At 33.6% G+C, this 16,308-nt stretch overlaps 1 protein-coding gene across 4 annotated transcripts; it reads right to left on the bottom strand.

Moving 5' to 3' along the window:
- Positions 1-2,928: 2,928 nt before the first annotated feature.
- On the bottom strand, positions 2,929-11,849 carry LOC147297022 (putative LRR receptor-like serine/threonine-protein kinase RFK1). Of its 4 annotated transcripts, none has more exons than XM_086228773.1 (24): positions 11,507-11,849; positions 10,720-10,885; positions 10,075-10,146; positions 9,893-9,961; positions 9,736-9,807; positions 9,383-9,454; positions 9,188-9,259; positions 9,032-9,103; positions 8,841-8,912; positions 8,654-8,725; positions 8,485-8,556; positions 7,977-8,045; positions 7,595-7,660; positions 7,331-7,393; positions 7,191-7,238; positions 7,029-7,072; positions 6,174-6,562; positions 5,903-6,101; positions 5,030-5,176; positions 4,735-4,853; positions 4,422-4,632; positions 3,868-4,105; positions 3,602-3,752; positions 2,929-3,483 (listed from the first exon to the last, which is right to left on the bottom strand). In XM_086228773.1, the coding sequence occupies exons 1-24, from the start codon at positions 11,604-11,606 to the stop codon at positions 3,103-3,105; spliced, it is 3,036 nt and encodes a 1,011-aa protein (XP_086084899.1). In that variant the 5' UTR covers positions 11,607-11,849; the 3' UTR covers positions 2,929-3,102. The 4 variants fall into 4 exon arrangements, with proteins under 4 accessions (XP_086084899.1, XP_086084902.1, XP_086084900.1 ...); XM_086228776.1 differs by lacking the exon at positions 10,720-10,885 and adding an exon at positions 10,433-10,495 and having other exon boundaries at positions 11,507-11,847; XM_086228774.1 differs by lacking the exon at positions 11,507-11,849 and adding an exon at positions 10,433-10,495 and having other exon boundaries at positions 10,720-10,856.
- Positions 11,850-16,308: the final 4,459 nt, after the last annotated feature.

Here is a 16,308-nt window from a genome sequence, read left to right as displayed (position 1 = left end):
CATTTCACAATGTAAATTTATGATCGGAACCATTTATTTTTTAGATAATTATTTGAAAATCATTTATACAAAAAATTAACTAAATCGAAAATCGTTTGGTAATGTAATCAGTATCAAATAAACAAACGATAAATCAAATTGTTACCAAAATCATCTGTTTATTTGATCATGGTATATAACCAAACGATTTCTGATTTGGTTGATTTTTTATAAAAAATATCTTCATAGTTAGATATAAAAAATGAACGGTTCCAATCATAAATTTATATTGTAGAATGAGAATAATAATTAAAAAAAAATTGGTGAAGAAAGTAAATTAGAGAAGATGAATAATATTTTTCATTTATTATATATCAACTAATAACTCCTAAAAAATGAGCTTAAAATTATAAACATTACTCTATTCTAAGCCCCTACCTTTTCAACGTATCAAGTTTCATTAGTCTGTGCTTTATTAACTTTTGAGCAAATTCTCCGTAAGTGCCTCAATTATGCATTTATTTTCAATTTAATATCTCAATTTTGAAAACTTGACAAAAAGTATCTAAACTTTCATTTTGTCTCAAAATAGTACCTCCGTTAGTTTTTCTATCAAAAAAACCGTTATCTGCTGACGTGACAGGGGTATTTTCATTTTTTTCCCCACATTTAAAAGATAATAATATTTTTAAAAGAGCAAATTACAATTTAGTACCTTAACTATACACTGACTTTCAACTTAGTACCCCAACTTTGAAAATCTGACAAAAAAGTACCTTAACTTTCATTTTGTGTCAAATAGTATCTCCGTTAGTTAATCTGTCAAATGAACCGTTATCTGTTGACGTGGCAGAGGTATTTTCGTCTTTTTTCTCACATTTAAAAGATAATAATATTTTAAAAAACTTTTAAATAAAAAAAAGTTCTTAAAAAATTTAAAAAAAATTTAGGGGATGGATAGGAAAGGTCGGGTTGGGTAAGGAGGGGTGAGGGGGCTGGGTTGGGGTTGGGGTTGGGGTGGGTCGGGGAGGGGCTGTATGAGGGTGTCAAGGAGGGGCTAGGTAGGGGGTGCGACGAGGCTGGGGGTTAGGGGAAAGGGTACGATGGGACTGGGGGTGGGGAGGAGAGGGTTGGTTGGGCAGGGAGAGGTGGGAGGATGGGTGGGGGCGGAGGGGATGGGTAGGGGGAGAGGGTGGGTTGGGTAGAGAGAGGTGGGAGGATGGGTAGGGGCGAGGATGAGAGGGGATGGGAGGGGAAGGGATGGGTGAGGGGAGGGTTAGGTGGGGGCGGGAAAGGGAGATGATGGGTGGGGGCTAGGGTGGTGTGGGAGGGAGAGGGTGGGTCGGGCAAAGAGAGGGGCTGGCTGGGGGAAGGGTGCGACAGGGTTGGGGTTGGGGGGGGTTGCGTGGGGGGAAAGAGTGGGTCGGGCAGGGAGAGGGGCTAAGGCTAAGGGGTGATGCTACATAGGGCAAGGCTGGGGAAGGGGGAGGGGGAAAGGTTTTTATTTTAAGAAATTTTTTTATTTTAATTATTTTAAGAAATTTGTTTATTAAAAATTTTTTAAAATATTATTATCTTTTAAATGTGGGGAAAAAGACGAAATACATCTGCCACGTCAGCAGATAACGATTTATTTAATAAAAAACTAACAGATGTATTATTTTGATACAGAATGAAAGTTAAGGTATTTTTTTGTCAAGTTTTCAAAGTTAGGGTACTAAGTTGAAAGTCAATGTATAGTTAAGGTACTAAATTTTAATTTGATCTTTTAAAATATTACTATCTTTTAAATGTGGAAAAAAAGACAAAAATATCTCTGTCACGTCAGCAGATAACAGTTTATTTGACAGAAAAACTAACGGAGGTACTATTTTGACACAAAATGAAAGTTGAGATAATTTTTGTTAAATTTTTAAAGTTGTGATATTAAATTAAAAGTTAGTATATAATTGAGATATTTACGAATAATTTAATCTTAACTTTTTGTGGGACCTCGGAGACAGCTAGTCAATTGGAACTGGTCCAAGAATGGTCACTCAACCAACGTGCCAACAAAATTTTTGTTTTGAACTTTTGAACTTTTTTTTTTTTTAAATTTGTCGGCAGGTAGATTAGGTTTCTAGAAATAGTAGAGAATAGAGGTCGCTAAATTATTCAGGACAAGTCTTATCTCTTAAAATGAAAATTGACAAGTAAACGACTGGTCAAATTGCATGCACAATATTATATTATTATGTACATGCATTGCACATGATGGCATGATGCAATGAATCTCTTAATTTGTGACGCACATTTTTAATTTATAATATTCTCAACGAGTTTAAACTACCCACCTAGTACTTTGTACTATAAATTAATGTTTCTTCTCAAAATAAAAAAGTATAAATTAATATTTCACAAAGACCTGCGGAAAGTTGCCCATGAATATTAGTCATAGGTAGATATTTTACGTTGTAAGTCCCTTGAAAGAAAAAAAAAAAAAAAAAAAGAATAAACATAAAATATGTTTGCCCCCTGAGCTAGAATATGTGAAAATAAGATATAATTAGAATATGTATAATCGAATCATCCATCATAGATTGTAATCCTTGAGCTATGTGAAAATGAGATGGAATTAGAATATGTATAAACGAGTCATCCATCATGGATTAATCCAATCACCTTTTGAACTTCTAAAGGAAAAGCTTGTAAAAGCCTACATGGTAATTGTGAACAACCATTGAAAAACTACATAGCATTGATTGAAAAATGAAAGTGCATGATATGGTAAACTCTTTGTTGAGAAACAAATAAAGGAACTACAATTGAATTTGAATCCTCATTTTCATATTGTTATTACTGTTTGTTTGCAGAGAGAAATATGGAATTTAATTTCACGGCTGTATATTCAACAATCTGTACAACAAATAAAAAGTAAAGCAAGCAAAAAAAAAAAAAAACAAATAACAATGAAAAGAATAAGAAACAAATTTTCTAAAACTCAAAAGAGGTCACAATAGAGAGGGGAAACATATGTACAAGAAAGAAATATGGAGATGGAAAAGCTATTCTGCATTTTCGTTTACAAAGACTACATGCAAGTGGTACAGCAACATATTTGCTACTAGAGAATTTTCGCCACTGTCAAGAGGTTGTTGATTCCGGGTTGATTTCATAGGAGTGAAGGCCAGAAGTAGAGGTAGTGCCAAATGTATGGACTGTAGTTGAATTCTGTGTTTGGCTCGCGGTCAAACTATGATTTTGCCTCTGGCGATGGAGGTCTCTCATGGCCTTAAACCTCAAGTCTTCCCTATAGGTACTCGGTTCTGGGATCACTTCAGGAACAGTGACTTTTCCTTCAAGCATGTTCACGGCCTCAGACATGGTAGGTCTAAGTGATGCAGAGGCATTTGTGCACAGGAGAGCTACTTTAACCATGATCTCTGCTTCTTTTTTGTCAACCTCAGACCCTATCTTCTCATCAACTACCTCCAACAAGTTTCCAGTTTGTTGCAAATGACAAGCCTGCAAATGTTTATTGCAGTTTCACACTCAGATAGTAATTAACAATTATAACAACCAGATGTGTGAATGTGACATGATGGATGTAGAAGAGATCAAACAATAAAAGTGGTAAAAGTACCCAATCTAAAAGACAAACGGAATCATCACTTGGCATATAATTATTGTTGTTCTTCCCACTAACAATCTCCAAGGCCACTACTCCAAAGCTGTAAACATCGGCTTTGTAGGTCAGGTGACCCCATAGAGCATATTCTGGTGCCATATATCCTCTGCAAATCAAGATCCCAATATTTTTTTTTCAACATTGAAAACATTTTCCAATTTAGCTAGACATCATTGAAAGTAAATCAACAAGTCAATGTGAATAAGGACATGGCAACTTACATGGTCCCTGCAATTCGGGTGCTTATGTGTGTCTTCTCCTCTTCATCAAGCTTTGCCAATCCAAAGTCAGATATTTTAGGGTTTAAGTCCCCATCAAGCAGAACATTAGTAGCTTTGATGTCTCGATGGACAATTTTAAGTCTGGATTCCTCATGGAGAAAAGCTAGTCCTCTTGCTATCCCAATACAAATCTTATGCCTTGTTGGCCAGTCCATTTTAATTCGATGATTTTCTGGACCTACAAAAAAATACTGTTCCCTCAGACTATGAAGAAATAAATTGTGTAAAAAAATTTCCAAAAAGAAACAAAACTCAAGTACTCATGAGGGAGCATACAAGAAACCAAAACCCAGAGAACTAGAAATCAATAGACACGACTCCTAGAGAATTACCAAAAGACGAAGTTCTCTACTCCCCTTTTTCTCTTCTTTCTTTTTTTATTTGTACTTAGTTGGATACAACCTATCCAATAAATAAAGAAAAGAATAAAAACCAACTCAAAAATTTACTTTTTTATCACTCTAGATCATGATCATAATTGGTATCATACTCACCAAACAATGCTCGTGCAAGGTTATTGTTTTCCATGTACTCATAGACCAGCAACAACTGACCTCCTTCTATACAACATCCATGAAGTTTCACAAGATTTGGATGTTGCAAACAAGAAATCATGCCTATCTCATTTAAGAATTCACGATTTCCTTGCCTTGATTTAGATGAAAGCTGCTTGACGGCTATCTGCATACCATCAGGCAATTGACCCTGCATCCCAACCCTTGTTCAGAATTATGTATGCTAATGTAAAAAGGGAAATCTGTAATAGCTAATAAGATGGAAAAGTCGATGTATAAATTACTAAAGTACCTTGTACACAGCACCAAAACCACCTTCTCCAATTTTGTTAGTGTAATCAAAGTCACTAGTGGCAGCTTTTATTTGTTTCAAGGTAAAATTCCCTGCCTGCAGCTCAATTCCTTCACTATCTGTCCAAGGAGGCACAGAGGAAGAGTATGCAAAGTGTTATTTATCATTACAATTCCTTGCTTGAGCAATCAAGAATGCGTAGTTTATAATATATTCCTTTCATTTCATTTACTAGGGAAAATATTCAGTAGGAATCAATGAATCTGAGAGCGGCACATTTGATATGATCTAGCACCTTTTTTTCTCCTCCTCTTGCATGGCAAGCATCCTTTCCACCAAAGGATTCCTAGTGTAACAAATACTAGGCATAATGCTCCTACTACAACCCCAGTGACAATGTGAGCAGTTCCCTTCTTTCTGTCATTTGAGCAATCTTTGAAATCTGCCCAAAAGTACAAATTAATTTGCTTACTTCAATAATATATAAGGGGAAAAAGAAAAGAATTTCGGGGAGGTATACATTAATTTCAAAGGTAGAAATAAACATAAAAGTTTGCAAAAGCACATAAAAAAGATTTGTGAAAGAGGTTGAGAAGTGTCCACTGGAGCCTTCAAAAAGAACCTTCATATCAGGATTAAGAGCAAAGTAATGTTTTACATAAATTATAATCATTCCATTCATTGGAATGCATATGAAAAAAATGACTTTGCTCTTTCTGCAGATAAGTTACAGACTTATATTTTAGCACAAAGTAAAACCAAAAGTTGACTCTAGTGCAGGTTGAAAAAAAAAAATACTAAACATTAAGACAGAGGAAAAGGAAAGCAGTTGCATAATAAATAATACATCAGTACTAGACATCATATCATCAGTTCCTAAACTAGCCTGTGTTCCAGAGTTGAAAACCTATATTTTAATTAGAACACTATAAATATAAAAAATTTCTGGACTTGGCTGGATCTTATCTTATGTCTAGAAGTTAGGCCTCAAATTACTGTGCAAGCCCGACCAAATATGGCCTGGGCTGAGAGATAGATGTTGAATACATTGTGTCTTTATTTTCCCAAATATGTGCCACGTCTAAAAAATTGTGATGCAGCAGGGATTGCCTCAAACATACCTTATCATGAGTGCTTTATGATATGATAAAGAAGAAAAATGACTCACCAGATTCCACAGAAATAGCAGAGATGAGGGGACCATAAACTCCTCTGTCAGGAATCCTTGTTGTGCCTTTACCAGCGAAATAGAATCGGATCTCTAAGACATTATTTGTCACACTGATATTATGTTCTTGCATTACTACTGGCTTTTGAGCCGTCTTTGCCACATCTTCAATATTGAAATCCTTCCGTATTAATTTTTCCTGAGACAAAGTGCTTCACATCAACCCTCTTTGCAACTTCAAAGATACATTTCCAACAATGGGACCAATTACCTGAATATAGATATCAAATATGCGCCTCCCAAGAGTTCCATATGTTTGGTCATTTGTAAACTGTATCTCCGCAAAGTGAAGACTTAAAGTATAGTTACCATCTTCTAAGCAATAATGAAAATAAGTGATTGAAATTGGAGCTATGCGTGCAGATGTATATAACTCTGAGAGATTTGGAGATGCAAGAGATACAGAGTAACGTGTATTTTGGAAATCGTTGTCATCCATGAAGTCTCCAGTGCTACTAAATCCCCAATATTGATCGTCACTTAAGAAATACTCTGCACTGCCACCTTCAACTCCTCCATCTCCTTCATACATAATGTTTCTTTTATTTTCTTTAATGGTGACATCATCCCCACCACAATTAACATGCAAACAAGTTGAATCTGGCATAAAATATCAAAATATAAATATAGTGAGAGAATATGTAAAACATTTTGGTAATACAGTAATTAGAAAGCAACAATTCACTGACTGACAAGAGTAATGACAATATAACACTTTGAAGTTTCATAGTATTCTCTGTGAACATTTTCAGGCAAAGTGAATTTTCAACTTAACTCAGCACTTCTTTTTTTTTTTCTAATAAAACCTTTACAATTAGAAGAATTTACTTTTTGGGGAGTACAATCTTTTATCAATTACGATTTCCTTCTCTACAATAAGCTGGCATTGCTTCATGGAAAACTTTTGATGTACAAAACTAACTGAAATCATCAACATGTATATTCTCATAAATAAAGGAGATTACACCTTTTCAAGCAGAAGTAGAAATTCAAATACATGTAGTGAAAGTTAAATTGAATTGTATAGCATCGCATAATATTCAAGCCAATTAGAATATATTCTTACAGCGTGGACAGTTGAGATTCTTCAAGCATGGAAGACCTCTCCTACTGTGATAATTAAGTGGAAAATATACATTAGCATGGGATGTTCATGCATTAATGAACATCTTTGGTCACATTAATAAACAAAGGAAAGCAACCGAAAGAGAGAGAAAGAGTGTCTTACAAGTTGTTCTCTGTTGAAGAGCTTCGAAACAAGTTCAGGTTTAGATTCCTAATAAAAGGAGAAAAGGTAAAACAACCATGAGTTCAAATCCACATAAAACTGGCAAATATGCATAAACACTACTAGGACAGTATTCTGACATGTTCTCCTGACAAGTAGGTTCCTCAGGGCCTTGCCATGTGAAGTTATTGTACGAAAGATCACTGCATGCAAGCATAAGTAGTTAGGGTCACTCTGTTTAGGAAAAAAGAACTTAAGCCAGAAAATGATGTTATCCCAGGAGATGCCATTAATCCTCAAATTGTTAGCTACTTCCAGAATTCCAGTGTTAGAGGAAAAGGATAATTGCTAATATATCAAAAGAGAAAAGGGAAAAATATGAAGCGTCCAAATTAGAAACATACACACTACTTCCATCCTTGAAGATTGAATCTGGTACATTTCCACTCAGAGAGTTGCCAGTTAAGAATCTATAGAAAGGCAATATCAAATTTTTAGAATGTTATATCAATATTCAATACTTAATTACCCAACAAAAATAAATTATGCGCACACCAACCTAGAATTCTAAGTTTGCATTTGGTTGCATTTCTATGACAATGTTCCGGACTATAAGCTATATAATCATAAAATCTCAAAATTATGTATATACATTTGTGTCACTGCATTATTGTCCCTTCTTTATTCAGAAATATGTCCAGCATTTTCCAGAAACTTTTGGATAAGAAAATCGCATGCTATGGACCATGTAGTTTATAATTAAATGAAGCACACGGTTATACTTACAGGAATTTCAGACGCTCTAGGTTCACTGTAGTTGGAATTTCCCCTACTAACTTGTTAAAACTGACATCCCTATCACAATCAAAGTAAAAAAAATATAATCAACCTCCATTCACAGTCACAATACAACAATATGGCGAATCTCCGGCCTTTAATACAATATATCAAGTGCATGAAAAGAAAGCAAACATTAATTAATTTGAGATCAGTCAGTTAGCATATAGAGGTAATCAATTTATTCCTGAAAGCAAACATTGCTTAAATACTTATATATATGGTATGTCTTCTTGGAATCTGTTATGCCAATAATACTGAGGCAAACTGGACAATGATAGTAAGAGGAGAATTAATATCAAAGTAGCAAGGAAATTTTAAAACCCTGTTATAAGGAAGCTTGCCAAAGCCATCCTACATAAACGTGTCCTCCATTGAAGAGTGCACGTGTGTGTGTTGCAAACATTGAAGGTTAAGAAAAGTTTTGTGTATCATAATCTTCATAAGCTTTACTTACAGCATTTCCATATTCTGCATTGTCCAGATGTATGGGGGAATTTCGCCAGAAATGTTACAATTTCTCAGAACCCTAAAATACATAACTGAATTGCATTAAAAAGACCACCGTCAAAAGTAAATATAAACAACACCTTCATGATATTTGATGATCCAAATATTCAACGTACAATCTTATTAGGCCTGTCATGTTTTTCAACATAGGAAAATCCTGCTCTGGTCCATTTATATCACTTATCCTCCTATATTTTGATATGACACCACAAAAAGAAAAAAATACAATTAATTCAGTAAAAAAACAAAAGAAAACTACATAAAGCTACAAAAAAAAAAAAATTGAAAAGGCCTTTTACTCACAACTCTTGTAAATTGCTCAAAAGAGATATGTTGGACGGGATGGGTCCTTGAAGCCCACTTGCATGCATTTCTCTTCAGTGATCCAATTATATATAGAAAAATGAAACAGTAGAAATAAGCACGAAATAATAGGGTCATCTATAATAACTTGAAAGGCTGATGAAAATTTTGTCAAAAGAAAAAGATCTTACAATCTCTCAAGTTGTTTCCAATTCTGTATAAAATCAGGTATTGTCCCATTGAAGTTATTATCATTTATTCTACTGCATTGGACAATAAATGGTATCAATTTGACATGTAAATCAGTTTTATGCATTACAAGAAAAACAAATACAGTAAAAGCTTACAAGTCTGTTAAATTTCTTAGCCCAGCAAAAGTCATTGGTAAGTTTCCAGTCAACTGATTGGAGGACAACAACCTGCAATTCCAATACCAAAGCAATGAACCATAACTGTCATTCATCCTTCCGAAATGTGTTAACAGTGTTCAAAAAAAAAAAAAACAAGAATCAAAATTTCAAAAAAAAAAAAAGTTGTTTTACAAAGTTCCCAAGTTCATTAAACTCCCAAGCTGAGGAGGAACAACTCCAGAGAATTGATTCGCTTCAAGACTCCTGATTTTTTGAAAACAAAAGAAAGAATATTGAGATTAGAACATGCACTGCACGAAATTCCAAATTAGAGTAGGCAAACGGTTAAATGATTCCCCAATGGATGAAATATAAAAGGAAGTAATAGCAGCACGTGATCCAATGGGAAGGGGTGGAAGGGGAAATGGAGATCCTGCCAAATTTGTTTCACATATGTCCTCAATCATGAGGACTTGAATTATCATAAGTCCATGACCCAGTCTCCAAGATAAATAACCGAGACAAACCCCAATTTTAATACTTACAGGTATGTGAGAGTAGTAATATTTCCCAACTCCTTGGGAATCTCCCCTGATAAGCGATTTACAAGAACAGAGCTGCATAGTATTTTCTTTAATTAATACACAACAGGAACAATCAAATCAAGATAAAATAAAATACACAAAAACTGGCAAGACTCACATTGACGTTAATTGCATTGATGCCCATTCTTGTGGTATTGTACCATTAAGATAATTGTAAGCAAAGTCACTACACATAGAGGAAGAGAAAAAAAGTGAAGTTCATTCAGTAGAAATAAATGTTATAGATCAAAGTTCAAAAGTCATCAGACATTATTCTTGAACTTTACAAAATGCTCTTACATTTCTCTAAGGTAAGGAAGTTTGACCAGTTGAGGTGGAAGCATGCCAGGTAGACTATAACCCTTGAGTTCTCTGTCAGATCGAAAATTATAGATTTGAGTATTAAGCAGAGAACAATGTTATCAAGAAAGCAGAATATTAATAACAGCCTAAAAGCATTTGATACATGCTTCAGGGTTGTAACAGAGGTTTCTTTGTGGTCTCCATTTACAATTATGCTGTCTGTGAAAAATCCTTCCGTTATATGACAGTAATAACATGGGTAAACTACACTAACCTCCCGGAGATTAAGGTGAAGAACATAAAGATAATTACCATAGGCAATTATAACATTAGGTGCAAAACTGAGAACATCTACCTCCAATTTTAAACCATCTTTGGGACCTACCCCTTCCTCCAACATCAAATCTTCTTCTAGCACCTATTAGACAAGGAAGGTCAAAGTAAGTTCTAGCAATGCAAGGAGGATTCTTGTACTTCACCTAACCCCAGCTGAGGTCAATATAGTTTACCCTACTATAATCAAGTATAACAACATTTCTTCTTTTCTTTTTTCTGTAAAAATATTAAAAGTGCCAGCCTCTATTATTCAAAGCTGTAAAATCATGTATGAAATTATTTAGTAATAAGATGAGGGAACTATACATCTTTACGACGTGACAGACAGTGTCGTTGCAGTCACAAACAATGCTATTCTCGGATCCCTTTGGTAGCTCTGCCGTTACCCCAACCATTTCAATTTTGCAAGAATCACCATTAAACTTCCAATATTTTGCACCCATCGTACTAGTTATTTCTTGGAGAGAATCAACTATGCATAACCAAAAACCATCACATAATAAATATATATATATACATATTCAAGAAAAATAATCAATTTATTGTATTCAAAGATGGCAAATAATTTAAGTGGCTCCTCTTTGAAAAAGTAATCTTCTATTTCGAAACCAAAAGAGGGAATGGAGTCAAAATACTTTAATTTTGATATTTGAACATCCCATGAAAGAAAAATAAGTTGACGTCACCCAACCAACAAAATAAAAAACTGGGTGCTCAAAGTAAGAAAAGCCCCTCAAAATATTCAATGACCATTGTTAGAATTCGATGGGTACACTCCAATTACAATTGCAGATACCTTAATTGAGACTTAATAGAACCAGTCCCAAAATGCCAGAATTAATGCACAAGTAAAGAACTCAAAAGCGGTTAGTTGAGAGGTTTGGTCACTGAGAAATTCTACGAAGAACATAACAAAAAGGGTTCATATTATTACAAATTAAAGAAGAAAAACTAAGTGGGTATGTGTGTAATATGTAAACATTTGTGGTGATAAAGAGTGTAACATCCCAAGATTCAAGATTTCAGCTCCCCAACATTTTCTCAGCAACCAAACAGAGAGTGTAAGCAAAAGAGTAATAGAATTAACTCTTACTTTCATCTTGGGGCACCTTGGACTCAGCAAATCTCAGCAAGCTGAAGCAGCTTAACACAGAAACCAATAAGAAAAAGGGGTTCTTGCTCCTGGCTAGCATGATGAAGATTCAAAATTTGGGACAAGAACCTTGGGTTGTGAAAAAATCAGAAGTAGAGCAAATGATTTGATAAATATCCAGCTGACAGCTTCTTTGGTATTGCAATTTGCAAAGCAAAGCTGGTTCACTTTGAACAAGTCAGCCAAAGCCAATGCATGTAGTTGACATTAGAGAATTGAGAAACACCCAGATGCAGAAACAGGGAACACCCGTTAACCCGTGATGTATCCATAAGCTCATACAATGCAAATACAATTTGACCGCAAGGAAAGCAATGTTTGAATTGCCTTGGAAACTGAGAGGAGCTGAAGGCTGAAGTGCAGGTTGGACTTTGTTTTGTCCTTTTCCAGATAATTCAATTTTGATTGCTATAAGCCTATAAATAGTAAAATACTGCTTGACCAGCATGCAATTTCTTAATTTCTAAATAAATTAATGATGATGATGAATTAATTTCATGGAGTTGAAAATTGAAATAAAATAAAATAAAATGTGATTGATCTGTTGAGGATAAGTTGTTGTTTGGAAGCTTGGATTACTATATTCCGTAAAGAGCAGGCTTTTGGGTTGAGAAGAAGACAGATTAGGATTATTCGGAAATAGCAAGACCAGGGTGGTCCACTTATTCTGTACTCATGTACGTGGTGGGGTGTCATTGTCAGGCACCGTACAGTTGCTCCCAAGTTCCATTATATACGCATAGGGGTGTGATTTGGATTGGAAAATCCGAATCCGACTGATTCCTATCCGAAAATTTTCAATTTTATTCCGAATCCGAAAATGCCGAATCCGAAAATGCCGAAATCCGAAAATTCCGAAAAAAATTGGATTGGAATTGGAATGTTTATGTAAATTCCGATTCCGATCCGAATTCCGATCCAAAAAATTCCGAAATGTTCCGAAGGCATTCCGATCTGATATTTTCGAAATTATGCCAATTTATTCCATATTATATATTTTATCATTTATTTAGTATGATACATATAACATATATTTTTAAAAAAATGACTAATACTATTAATATAAACATATGTACATTATAAATATATGTGTATCATAATAACGTAAATGGTAAGTTGGTAACACAAATACCCACATTTTTCCGTACATGTAATTACTATTTTTTTTTTTATTAGGGAGGGGAATTGAAGATATGGAGTAATTCTACGGTTGTTCCAATTGGAATATCCCATCAATTGTAATTACTAATTACTAAATATTTAAGCTTATTATATTCAAAATTTCAAACATGATATATATATATATATATATGTGAGTAACATGTATCTATTAATGACATTTATTCTAACAATGTTGGATGAGCTCCAAAGATTAATCCCCCACCTCTAAGATATGTGCTATTAAGCCTATTATACATTCATAGTGACATTTATTTCTCTTATATATTATGTATGTTATAATATATAATATATACCATTAAACATACACAATATATATTATACATAATTTATTTCTCTTATAACATACATAATCTAGCAATGAAAAACTTGCTAAATTGCATCTTTTTTTTATTTTATGGTAATGGTATGGGATGGTATGGTTCAAATGTTATTTAAATTAATATTTTGAATTTTTTTTTTTAAATTGGACATATATTTTAATTACATTTTAATATAAATATTGAAATGCATCATAATCTATTGTCTTTTAATTTTTGTTTGTTTGTTAATTTCATCATTATTCTAAAAAAAATCCAAACATGTTCTAAAAAATATTATGAAAATGTGAAAATTCCGATTTTTTATTCGAAAATTTCAAATGTTTATCCGAAAGTTCCGAAAATGTTATATTCCGAAAAATTCCGAAAATTCCGAGAAATCCGAAAATTCCAAATCGGAATGAGATGTTGAAATTCCGATTTTTTGGAATGGAAATTGGAACATAAATTCCATTACAAAATTTTTTGGATTGGAATTGAAACACCCTATTTTCGATCCGATCCGGCCGAAACACACCCCTATATACGCATGTGATGTGGATGTGATTGACACTCAGAGTGGGCATACCGCATACGTGAATGCTATTATCCAATTGAAATGGTTGAAATTTTGTTAAAAAATTTAATTATTTTAATCAAAATTCTTTTGAAATTTTTTTAAAATCTAAAATTTAATTCCTTGTGTGAATGATACAAATATATGAAAAATTCTTAATATATTAATTATTTTTTTCAACTTAGTTGTATCAATATATTTTATTGGATTTATTTTTTCTTTCTTAGTGTTTTATATTTTTTTGCAGAATTTAATATATAAATATTATATAAGTTTGAAAAAGTAGTTAAGATAAAAAATTTGGACAAGTAGCATCTTATATATGAATCATTAAAAAATGAATGTTAACAATATTAGAAAAGGGTTTTTTTGGATACTATATTATCTATTATATGCTCACGAGCCCAAGATTTGTTTTTAATTAAGAAAATTATCACTGCAAGTATATATATTGCAACTTGGCATTATAATTAATTAATACAACTATCATATGTTGGCAACTTGAGGTGATAATTGACAAATTTCACTTATTATTTGTATGAGCCTAACTCGTACGTGTATTCAGTGACTCGGTGACACACTAGTCAAGATATAATTAACTAATTAAGAGTTTGTAAGGCATAAGCATGTATTTTTCAAACCTCATTGTTTGCGTTGTTTTTGTTTCTTTAATAGCTTTCACACCATTTGTCTTACTTTTCGTGTGCATGCCAAACGACTTTTTCATTAATCAAAATTTAAATAACATTGTTATTTATTATAAAATTTTAGTTAACTATATTAGAGGAGTTGATTCAGAAGTATAACTGTAAACTCAGGTATTTGAGTTTGAGTTTTTAATTTAATTTTTGGAGCCAAACAATAAGGAAGGTAAAATTCTTTGTAAATCTACTAGGCTTAGACTCGATATAAATTGTCTGTTTTTAACTAGCTCAAAGGATTAATCTGACATCCTTAATTAAAAAAAAAAATTAGCTGACAACATTAATTACCATTAACGTTTTTAATATTAAACAAAAAATACGTGGAATCAAGACCAACTTTTTTTTAATACAAGACAATGATTAATTGTCACCAACTTACTATTAATTGGGAATTTCAGAAGTTGGCCTCTTTTTATTTGCTGATCTTTTGACATTTGAAGGGTTTTTTGACTTTTCAAAGATGTTGACTATTTTGGGGAATGGTGATATTATCATTTTCATTTTTTCAGTATTGCTATTTGCACTTTTTTTTTTTTTTCACACCATTTTCCTTCATTTATTAAATTATAATTCTAACCCTTAATTCAAATAACCATTATACCCTCATTGCACACCCCAAACCAACCGTCACCAGTTCACCACCTCCAAGTGCACACCCACCCCAACCATTGCTGGCGCCTCTCATTCTCTCTCCTCTCTCTCCTATTTCCCCTCCGCACCTAGCCGCGCCCTGCCCCACCTGATGCCAATATCGAAGGAGAAGGAGAAGGAGAATGAGAAGGAGAAATAGAAAGAGAGGGGAAGAGAGAGAGAGAGAGAAAGAAAGGGAAGAGGAACTCCAGCGACGGCCTGGGTTGGCTGTGGGTGTGCAAGGGTGGAGTCGGGTTGGGTAGCTGCGGGTGTGTGTGTGTGTTTTTTTTTTTTTTTTTTGAGTATGGGTAATTTGGAATTTTATGGGTGTGTTTTGAGAAATTATGAAATTTAAAATGTCTTATGGGGTGTGTAGGAGTAAATGGTGTGCAAAAAAAAAAAAGTGTGCAAATAGCAGCACTCTTTTTTTATTCCTCAAAATGTTTTAAAAAATTTAAATAAACTTATCTCACCACCATTATTCCCAAATTACCCCTACCCTTTTCATCTATTTCCCCTTCTCCCTCCCAACTCTACCCTAGCCGGCTAGCCCTAAAGAAAAAGATAAAAGAAGCAATTACCCAGCTGCCATGGCAGCATCCCAAGTTCCCAACTGATAATTAAGAAACTCATTCAATACAAAAAAAATATACTCAAGTTGTTATCTTTTGCCACGGACATGAAAAGAGCGAATTTTATTGTTTGGAACATTTTTATTTATAGAATAGAGATAATGAAATAATTTATACAACAGAAAAATAGATCCCAAATATTTTCATTTGGACTGATTACATTGTTTGGTATGGAGCATCATTGTTTTACATTTTGTTGAAATATTTATGCGCAGGCGATGGATTGGAAGCCCACCTCTATAGTCTTTCATTTTTTATGATTTATGAGGAATGGTGGTACTACAAAAGTAGTACCCCAATTAATTTGCAGCACGCCACATCTGGGTTTCCATGGAAGACAAGCGCCCTGGCTGCTTTGTTTTTTAAATGTCCTTCTTGGTAATTTTATGAAAAGGTAAATTGTAATTAATTTTTGTTCACAAAAGGGGGTGGGAAAATAGGAATAGGGGTGGGAATAGTACCACTAATTTTGGGGGTGTATTTTTTCATGCTTTTCCTAAAAAAATTATAGTACAGCTTTTTCTTGCTTAAATTAAATATTCAATTCAAGTTGGACCATGCAAACAGAAATCATTTCTAAAAATATACCACATACCGTTTATAGTGATATATCATTATATCTAATCAGAATGTTGCAACAATAATTGAAACTTGTTGAGAAACTTTCTCGTAAAAAGAATATAGCTGATTTATTATTTTAACCCAATAACATAGCGACAGA

The sequence above is a fragment of the Dryas octopetala genome, chromosome 1 (assembly GCF_963921425.1).
Source record: "Dryas octopetala chromosome 1, drDryOcto1.1, whole genome shotgun sequence".
NCBI lineage: Eukaryota > Viridiplantae > Streptophyta > Magnoliopsida > Rosales > Rosaceae > Dryas > Dryas octopetala.
The sequence above is the reverse complement of the archived record's forward strand: the minus strand, read 5'-3'. Positions and strand labels throughout refer to the sequence as shown.

What these genes read in the sequence shown, in the direction of transcription:
- LOC147297022 (XM_086228773.1), bottom strand. Translation starts at nt 11,606, where the DNA reads ATGCTAGCCAGGAGCAAGAACCCCTTTTTCTTATTGGTTTCTGTGTTA. An exon ending in CAAGGTGCCCCAAGATGAAA is followed by an intron (nt 10,886 to 11,506) that starts GTAAGAGTTAAT and finishes GGTTATGCATAG; the next exon opens with TTGATTCTCTCCAAGAAATA. An exon ending in CAAGAGGAGGAGAAAAAAAG is followed by an intron (nt 4,854 to 5,029) that starts GTGCTAGATCAT and finishes CTCCTTGGACAG; the next exon opens with ATAGTGAAGGAATTGAGCTG.